The following is a 10,186-nucleotide window of genomic DNA, read 5'->3' as shown; positions in this document are numbered from 1 at the left end:
TCTGTGCACTGCCCTCTCCTACCTCCCTGGCGCAGTGCTCTGTCGTAGCGCGCTGCCCTCTCCCGCCTCCCTCGTGCATGCTTGAGACGGGGGGCTCATCCTGTGGCGGAGACCGAGCCGCGTTCCCGCCCTGGCACAGCCCGGGCTGGCAGCGCGTCTCACTGTGGGTATATTGCGGTTGGAGCGAGAAGCCAGAACAGTTTTGCTTTTGCGTGATATTCAATCGTAAGTTTTTCCATTTTTACAACCCAGCAACATCTTGATTGTTTCATAGAAATGAACCCCATTTTGAAACTTCTCTCGGTCGATAGCAAATGAGCCGGATTTAGAAATGCAGAACTATTTCTTGCGACCATAAATGCTGCCCAAAACAAACTGCTCCAATTTCACAGCACAATTAGCATCTTTATTACCACTGCATGAAAAAGAAAGTGGCCGGAACTATCCAGTCCAGATAACCCTGTTTGAGCCACCGATGTCATTACTACTCGCACAGATCAATCATAAGCATTCGAAATTGGCATTGCCGGATAACCCACACATGCCGCCGGCTCTCTGTTTTGTGGCTGCGCGCCGCTTTTCCCTGCAAAGCCATGTCGTGCGCTCTTCTCCACGATCGGTTTACAAAGCGGTGGCGGAGCTCTTTGGCATCATTACGAGTTCTGGTGAAGTTGTAAGCCAGCTTAACTTTGCGTGACAGGCGGCCCTTCCCTTCCCGCTCCAGATATTCCGACTTCATGATTCAATGGCCGGGCAGCACCTGCCAGGCGTGCGCTCTTGCCGGAGCGCAGCGCAGCCGTTTTTCCGGATGCCTTCGCGACGGGAGAGAAACCGTTGCAAAATGGACGTGCGGGGCGAGGCTCTGCAGCGCGGGCTGCGGGATGGGGTCGCGGAGGCACCCCCGTCCGCGCGCGGTGTCAGCACCGCCTGGTGAAACTTGGCGGCAGGCGAAAGGCGTCGATGACGGCGCCTCGCCATGGACGCCGCCGCACGGCGAAAGTGGCGCTGAGTCTCCCCGGTCCGTCCCTGCGCTCGAGACCGGAGGAGCGATAGTCCCTGTGTCGAGACACATGGAGACTTCCACATACCTCAGTCAATCCTAGTTGCGCCATCGTTGCTTTGCATGTTTTTGTTTGACTGCATTCATTGCGACAGCGCTAAAGGGCGAGCCTACAGGCATACATACCAGCGACAAGACGATGCCAGGAATAGTGACCCGGCCTGCCCGTTTCTGCACGCATTTCATAAGAGCACCCGGCCCCATGAGAACCATGGTGGAGTCGATCCCGGGCCAATTCCCGTGTAATAGTGGCGGATGTGGCCGGCATCGCGTGCTTTCGAGCCCTCACCGCGTACGACGAGGCCCACGCGCTCGAGACGCCGCCGTGGCACCAGGCCACGCTGATAGTGCGGCGCGTCCCGCCGACTTCGCCTCGGCCGCCGACTCAGCCACCAGCTATGTGCTCAGCTGGATAAACATGCTGGGAGCCGACGCAGACCGTGGTTCTGGCGTGTCGCAGCTGTCTACAGCAACGCCCACCGAAGCTATTCCTGACCGCAGGGTGGTAGAATAGGAAAGCAATAGTCATCCTCAGATTCATAGATGGCTAGGTCTCAGATGCAGAGAGCACTTAAAGTGAGTGTTCCTCACTTATATGGGGTTTGCTCTGAAAAAGCCATCTTGAAGATCATTCGTCGCAGTTTCCAGCCATGCTCTTTTTAAGACCCGAACCCTTCTAATTTCTCGGGTACACGCCCGCAAATATGTGCAGACTATTTCGGGAAGGTTTTTTCAAAGTAATCCAGACATCCATGACACCGTAATGACGTCATACAAATTTTACCATTCCATTGGCCATGCAGCGATCAAGGCGAATGCAACTATAATTGTCGAATCACTTATGTTTGGCGTTCGTAAGCAACGATTTTCAAATATAACGGCCATCAATTCGCTCTCAATCAATGTTTTGCGAGGCACAATGACGTAATCCAACAATGACGCACTGAGAAGCATATTTACCATACAGAGAAATTGTGTTGCCCAGAGCAGCGTTTTCTTCTTCCACACACAAGACGCAGACCAGACTCTGATACGCGAGCAGTAGTTTCCCACTGATAACCAAGCGCTCGGTCTGCAAGCCACGACAGGTTTCGACCAGATGTGGCGAAGTTGGCGCAGTTGACCCCCGCGGCACGGTATGCTGACCCGCTGGGCAGGAGCCGGCGCGTATCTTCGGGATCTCGGGGCAGGTGTGGAGCCCCATGGAGGGGAAAACAACCTGGTCCAAGCTAACGGAAGTTCAACACAACTTTGTGTTGAATAGAATACAAAACTTTGTGTTGAAATGGGAGGCAGGCGGGAAGAGTGCGTCACATTTGCCTCAAGTGCAAGTGCTTGCGCCTGTTTTTTGCGTACGGCAGCCACGCAGTTTCTTTTCATGCTCGAAAGCTTGGAAACATTGGAGAAGTTACAGCGCTGTTGGACCAGATCGTATTGAAATCGTTCGTGTTTTTTGGTGCAAAGAGCATATCATCAAGCTTTCCCATAGCAAATTCTGAAAACGGACCATGAGGTTGATTCAGTTACTAGGAGCCCAACGTTTCAGGAAATTGCATACGTCCGCTTCAGATCTGCCGGCTTTACAGTGCCTCAGCCAAGACCTTTTGACCTGCAAATTTTCGTTGCACTCTTGAGAGTCCAGTCCGCAATCAGGGATCCTGCACCAGGAGCGGATCCAGGATTTCGTCCAGGGAGGGGCCACGATTCATTGTGGTGCTTCCTGGAACTTGGTGCCCCCGCATAGAAGTCCCCAGCTCTCGACCATTTTATTTTCAGATTCTTATTTTTTAATCGGTAAAACGTCTTCCGCTGGAATGGTCCGTCAGATTAAGACCACATTATTTCTACAGGTCAACATTTGTTTGCTCTTATGTTGAACTGAAAAATTTGGGGCCGTTTATGGCGCTTCTGAACTTTGGCGTGTCTTGAAAATGAATGCCTGTGCCCAAAATGAGATATCTGCCACTGCCCCGCACTTCGATCTGAAATGCCTCACAACAGTCCATACCTCCATCTCAGCGTTTTGGGATGTTTTGTTCTTAGTGGAACCCTGTCAGCCTCAAATTTCCAGCCGAGTTGTGGGCGTCCGAAATATCAATATACTAATTGACATACATACCCCGTTGCGAGCTTGACAGAGGCGCAGGGGTCGAGAGATAGTGGTCAGCCGAGCCTGACCCGGCCAGCTGGCGCGGCCAAATGTGTGTCGACGATAAGGCGCACCGGAAGCTGCGGGGTCGGGCGTCACGGTCCGCAGGCAACCTCAGCAGGCTTTGTGGGCGCTGGGTGGTGGTGTTGGCTCGTGTGACGGGTCCACAGCTTAACAATTCCAGCTTGGCGTCGACGTCCTCAAACATAGCCGTCAACGCTGGCGATTATCACAGAGCTTCACACCACATGCCAGGGTGAACGCATGCTGCGGCAGCAAGCGCCGAGGGCTCGCATTCAGCGCAGTCGGTCGGTCGGCCCGATTGACCAGTCGTCTGAACGAGCTTCATCGACGTGCCCGCTCCCGTCGCCCCTGACAACCTGGCGGGAGACACTTCAGGCGGCGTAGAGCGCGCACATCCCCTGCGATGACGGTCGTGGCCGACTGCGTGCTCTGTAACGATCCACGGTTCGTCTAACGGGACATTCCCAGATGTCACTCAATACTTGACTGTTCCCGGCCGTCCTCCATGAACCGCTCGGCTCCGTCTCACGCAGCAGCCTTGTTGCGCCACAATGAGTCATTGTACTTGGGTGGGGTCGGTCGGCAGATCGTTACCGTGGTGAAGACGGCAAATCATGGCGCTCCCCGTGCGCCGTAGACGCTGTCTGCGATCGATTCGGACCGAGCCTTGTATGGATTGGGCTCCACAAAAATGACTCAAGCGAGATCCCCGACCGAGCGGGAACAAAGAACACAGAACGACCTTTGCGTGAACCCAGCGCCACCTCTTGTCAAGAGTCAATAGCAGAGCTTGCAGTAATGGCAACAGAGCTCTCTTCGACGCAGAATTAGCCATGACGTACAGTGCAATTGTCTGACATTCTTGAACGCAAGCGGAGTCGCGGTGTCACACCCTGCAGCCCTGTACATTTGTAAAACTGCAATAAAACACTCATTTTCTCCCGTGGTTGGACTGCCACCCGAAAGAAGTTCGGGGTGCACTTCCACAAATTGAGTTGGTAAAAGGGGGGGGGGGGGGGCTGAGGAGTGAGAAATGACGCAACCTGCCCCCGAAATATGCCAATAAATAGGTTTCTCACCGAAATTTTCCCACTCTCACTCCAACTTTGTGGGGAAAGGGGCTTAAGACCAAGCTCAGGGCCGAACGAATAGGAAGCTACACCCCTGACTGAAAAGGCCCCTTTTGCCGTGCCATTATTCACCATCACCTTGCTTTGCTTGCAAATTTTACAAGCTTTGAAATCAATTACACGTTACGAGCATGGCAACAGGTGGCATCGCTTACGCGACACGCCTTTTGCATATGCCCGATGCGCGGTTCGAGCTAGCGTGCGTTCTCCCCTCCATCCTCGGTTTCTCTGTATGCATATAGGGATGTTATTACATCAAAATAAGTCCCTTACTGCTTTTTAAAACGAGCATGAACTGAGCCATACAACCTTGACCATGGGCCGAGTTACCGTGTCCCATGGAACGACATGCATGCCAGCGGTCTTGTGTTATTTCAGCCTGTTGCTTATTTCATGGTAAACATTTAAAGCTATGTTTTCCGCGTTTATGGCGCACTAGTTGCGTTTGTGCGAAACGTAGAATATTTAGTACATTCGGTATGAGGCAAGGACGGGTTGTGTGGATGCGCGTGCAAGGGCGGTAGTCTTGTGGAGCAACAGTAGTAATAGTAAGGGTGAGTAGGTAGGATTAAAATGGTAGTAAGGAAGCTCAGTGCTTGTAGTATCTGTATGACGCGCAGACGCGTAGTTTTCTGCGGTTCGTTTAGCATGCCTGTGTATGATGCTGCGTTTGGAGTGGGGTTTGTTTGGATGGCGATACCTTGTTCAGCCTTCAGAGTGTGCTACTGTGATGAATGTTGATTGCATGGCAGAATGTGGGCGGAGTGGTGGTGTTGATAAACTTTCCTGGAGAGTTCCATCCCCTGAATATTGGCTGGACCTTCAGTGTTGGTCTGCCCCCCATCAACAATTTTGCTAGATTATGTGGGTAGAGACTCAAGTCACCATATTGCTTTCATAGGGCATAATTTGTTATATATGTATATATATATATATATATATATATATATATATATATATATATACATATATATGTGTGTGTGTGTGGAGGGGGGGGGGGGTTTGGACATCAACAGTTTGCTATAAAATGTGCAAGTTGAAAAGTACAGTTTTGTTCTTCATGGAGATCAAGTGGGCTTAATCTGCCTAGAAATTTAACTCTGGTCAGGGCTTAAGACCCTTGGCCTTGTGCCTCAAACATTGAATGTTACTGAATGCCCCTTAAAACAAAACAGTTATGTTCACATTGTACATAGTCTCAAGCAGCATATTTTAATCTATCTAATGTATCTAATCTCTTAACCTGGGTGGTGTAAAACAGTTTGGATGGAAGCGCAAGCTTAAATGTGACAATGTGGCACCATGGTTCTCCCTATGGTTGCTGTATTGTTGCCCAGTAAAGCACTAAGTTCTTCAGCATGTATTATACTAAATATAGTTTTGAAGCACTTTGATGGTATTATCTCTGCTTTCCAAACCCACCAAAATAGATGTTATGTGAGCACCATCAAATCTGAAGGTAAACCCCAGTAAGGGATGGCACTTGCCCAAAAGATGCACCATAACTTTCAAATTGATCAGTAACCTGACTGCAGTTATGCAGGTCCTGGTTGATGAAATACAGTGCACAATTTGTTTGCTTAATTGAGATAAAGTGATGCCATTTGAGAGCAACTATGAGGATAACCCTCTTTACCTTTTCCTTTTCCATTCCTTTCTTTTTTGCACTACCTCTTACAGCCAAAACTATCTTGGTAAACAAGCCCGGACACAGTGATCCAAAGGGGCCCACACATATGCATAGGGGAGTAAAATATTTGCTTCTTTTTTAAATTTTTTACTTCTTTTGATATAGTCATTTGCTATTTCCTCCAAAATCATTACCAGTAATGCAGTTAATATTGTGCCCTTGCCATTCACAGTAGCACATAGGGCACCTCAGTGGCAGAAGAACTGACTGCAACCCTGGAGTACAGATGTGGGTATGAGGAGGGGAGGGCAACAGTGTTGATGAGTTCCCATACTAAATCTTATACGCATTATCTATGTTAGGGTAGAATAATATCTGTTTACAGACAACTTTGCATGCTCTATTGTACCAGGACATGTACTGTGCAACCTGGCTGTAGAATGAAATATTTTGTCAATCTTCAAACTTTGTCCCAATGGCTCAGCTGGTTAAAACGCCTGAAATCCGATCCAGCCATTCCTTGGTGGGATGAGCTTGAGTTGTTAAGTGGCTGGCTATCCGCCCTGACCGGTATGGTCTGCGGCCGCCAGCAGCAGCTGGCTTAAGATCGGGGGACGTAGAAGGGCGGGACGGACTCAGCCGAGCATTGCAGCACGTAAACTTTAGCCACAAAATTCTGCTGTTGACTTAGAATTGCATCATCAGATGGAAGGGGTGAGGACTCACATAAGCTCTGCTTAGCTTGAGCTCTCATTCCAGAAACCCATTCATTCAAAAGGTGTGGTGCAGGTTAAACCTGAAAGCCTGTGATTTCATGTGAATGCCTTAGATTGTTTGTTACTGCAAGGTAACACTGAACCTGACCCTTAGGATCAAAACTGAAAACCACATTTGGCTTCAAATAACAGGAAGCCCCACTGCAGTGAAACACTGGCGGTCGATTTCGAACTTTAAGCATAAGGACTTACCCCTTCAGCACAGCATGCAGAGAAAAATGACGGGACCTCCATTTCTACCAGACCTTACCAGTCTATTTCAGGTTGCCATCAGTCAACCCAAAACATCGCGTCAGCCGAAAGGTCATGAGTGTTTAAGGTGCACGCGTGCTTTATGCGCTCAGTAAGAGTCCGATGCTTAAAAATACGCTTTCAGCCGATAACCCTCAGGTTAAGTGGAGTTCTTTGTCATTTAAGCTGAGCGGTAACCTGAACGATCGGCGTTGAGGATGAGGCTATTGGATGGACGTGAGTATGCGCTGAAGAAGATAATAGGTTCTCATTCAACCAGCAATATTTGGGCAAAATGGATTTCCCGTCCTTCGTCGTAAAGGTTACTTAAAAGTTGACCTTGAGAGCTCAAGGCGTTTTGCCGGACGCTGATTTACGCGCTGAAGAAAATCCTCAAACGGGAAAATCGTAGATTGGCTGGTTTGGAATATAATGCAGTTTTCCCTTTTTGATCGAAATATTATTTGTAAAGGTTGACCTTGAGATGTTGGGCCGTTTGATGCCAGCTAGTCTGCGATGAATGAGATTGTGATGTATAAAATTGCGAAGCTGGTTGGTTACTTTTGCATGAAATGGGCTCTCTGTTTTGGTCCAAATCTAGCGTGGGATGCTGTCCTTTGGGGATCAGGAACTATCCATCTATTTCTTAAAATTTATTTTTTAGTGCGAAATTTCCCATTTCATGCTTTACGAATGTCACGGCCTCTCCATCTTTTGTTTCGTTTCATGAGTCCAGGAAGGCCAGTCGTTCGAGCACCAGTCTTCTGATTTACCTGCTCGTGGCGGGGTGGGTTCGAAACTCGAATCCCTGTAGAGACGCGCCATGCGCCGCTGACTAGGATAACCTGTGGTCGGTGGCAGCACCCGCTCTAAAGGTCAGATGACGTCAGAAGGTAGAATGAAGCGTGGCGACCATTGCGGCACGTTAAATGTTCGCTGGGAAATTCTACCGTTGGCCAGGCGTTGCGCGATCGGATCGGATTGAGCGGGGGGTCGGGGAGCTCGCAACAAGCGCTGTTAGCGTGGTCGCCGGTCCCAGAAATGTGTCCAGTGTATTCGGTTTGGACGATACCTCTAAAAAGAAGTACTATAAGATGCATCTTGCAATATATTACATTGGGTTTTTATCAGAATTTTGATTGCAAATTCTACCCAATATCTACTTGCCATTTCCTTTTTCTTTCTTCGTTACCATTGAATATGAATCGTAATGTTGTTTTGCTGCTTGACTCAGTATCTTCAGTACGCAGCATGCTCCTGTTTCCACAAACAAGTAGTCCCAAGGTGTATTATTGCACTGACGTGCCAGTTCTATTGATTGGCAATGGCATGTTGTTTGTACGTGGGTGCCGCGTCTCGGATTTTGACATATTTCCTTCATCACGTATGTGCAGGACTGCCAGCTGCCATTCGAACATGACAAGGAAGAGAAGGCAGGGCTAACATGACCAGCTGGTTATCAAAAAACTCCCCTTTGAAGGGGTCGCTGGTGGCCCGGTTCCGTACCATTCTGCCAGTCAAAGCAGAAGAGGATGTTGTAGTGTACAGGGAGAGCTTCCAGGTTCACTGGAAGATAGCCTGGGCCAAGATACAGTCTTTGGAGGTATGGTTCACATGTGCGTGTCGTGGATTGGCATCTGTATATTACATATCACAGTGGGTTTACTTCTGCTGTACTGAGCAAAACATTTTTTTTTACCGCTAGTCGCATCCTAAGTTCTCAGCGTTCTGTGGTTAATGATCTTAGTCAAGCACCTTCTGAACTGTATAACTAACCGTTTTATCCACTCATCACTACTATCCCTGCCTCCAATCTTCCTTGGAATGCACTCTGATCAGATCCTGATTGCAGGAAGGTGATGCTGTCGCCATGGAAGACGTGAACTGCGTGCTGAACCACGTGGACCAAGTTGCGTCTCTGCTCTGCTGGGAGCTGCGGTCGCCGGCCACGCCGGTCGGTGACGAGTCCCAGCCCCGCCTGCTCGACCTGTTCCTGGAGGAGCGTGTGCCCGAGCGCCTGCTGGCCTGGAGCCGCCGCTGCGGCGCCTTCGAGCCGCTGCTGCGTACCGAGCTGCTGCGCCTGCACGAGCAGCTGCTGCGCGAGGGCGGCGCTGTGCTGCTGGTGCAGCGGGCCGTACTGCGTCCACTCACCGAGCTGTTGCTCACCTGCCGGCGCGCGCGCTTGGCCGAGCTGGACCGCCAGCTGCTGCAGCTGCTGTCAACACTGTGCACTGTGCTGCACCGGCAGCCCGAGCTGCTCGACCTCTTCCTGGACCTGCAGCCGGACGGCACCGGCACCAGCTTTGTCATCTTCTCACTGCTGGTGGACTTCGTGCACGCCGATGGCGTGGTTGGCGAGATTGCACGCGAGGCCCTGCTGCTGTGCATGCGCCTGTCGAGCGATAGTGACCAGCTGGCGCAGTATATCGTCCAGCACTCCACCTTCTGCCCGGTCAGTCCCATTGTTGTTGTCCGATACTGGTGTCTACATTTTTGTTGTTTTCTTATTTTTCTTGTGAGTAACCTTGTCTCTCACGAGCGACCCGAGCGTCCTACTCGAAGAACTCTCGTACAGGACCGTTCTCGGGACGCTGAACACGATCTGCAGAAAGCAGTGATTGTGTACCATACCCGACAGCAGTGTTTTGTATGCATCACACGTAGAAAACGCGAACGATTCCACAGCCTAGACTGCAGCTCTGACTGTAACTGCCAACACCCCCGCATTTGCGCACCTGAGCGGCCGGACCACAAGGTCGCGGCGACGGCGGCTGGCGCGTGCTGACCGGCGGTCGACCCCGCTACCGTCCAGGTGCTCGCCACGGGGCTGAGTGGGCTGTATTCTGCACTGCCCCGGACGGCGCCGCCGCCGCCGCCGTCGCCACCGCCGCCGTCGCCGCCGCCGCCATCCGAGCTGGACGCCTTTGTCGGCTCGCTCCAGTTCTGCGACGCCGTCCTCCAGGTAGGCCTGCCCGGCGATGTGTGCTGCCGCGGCTGTGGAAGGCTGTTGCTGTAGTGTTAAGAGCCCGCCCAGAGAAAATGGATGTGACCAAAGTGTGTTGGTGCAAATGGTTTTATGACGAATGTGGCACTCAGTTGGCACTAGTTAAGCATGAACAACCGCTCTCGTGTTTCAACTTCGTGTGAACATTCCTAATGCGGTTTTCAAACGCGTTATGGTCACGT

General features: G+C 50.8%; 1 protein-coding gene across 1 annotated transcript in view; it reads left to right on the top strand.

Moving 5' to 3' along the window:
• The first annotated feature begins 4,851 nt into the window (after positions 1 to 4,851).
• LOC119107965 (FTS and Hook-interacting protein) overlaps positions 4,852 to 10,186 on the top strand; it is a 28,315-nt gene continuing 22,980 nt past the window's right edge. Inside the window, exons 1-4 of the mRNA XM_037231555.1 lie at positions 4,852 to 4,917; positions 8,395 to 8,603; positions 8,853 to 9,452; positions 9,813 to 9,962. Of these exons, the coding sequence (XP_037087450.1) occupies positions 8,445 to 8,603; positions 8,853 to 9,452; positions 9,813 to 9,962 (909 nt within the window). The 5' untranslated portion in view covers positions 4,852 to 4,917; positions 8,395 to 8,444. The remainder of the gene's footprint in view (positions 4,918 to 8,394; positions 8,604 to 8,852; positions 9,453 to 9,812; positions 9,963 to 10,186) is intronic.

Source organism: Pollicipes pollicipes, unplaced genomic scaffold, assembly GCF_011947565.3.
Source record: "Pollicipes pollicipes isolate AB1234 unplaced genomic scaffold, Ppol_2.1 Scaffold_6686;HRSCAF=7923_pilon_pilon_pilon, whole genome shotgun sequence".
NCBI lineage: Eukaryota > Metazoa > Arthropoda > Thecostraca > Pollicipedomorpha > Pollicipedidae > Pollicipes > Pollicipes pollicipes.
Note: the sequence above shows the minus strand (reverse complement) of the source record. Positions and strands in the feature narration are given on the sequence as shown.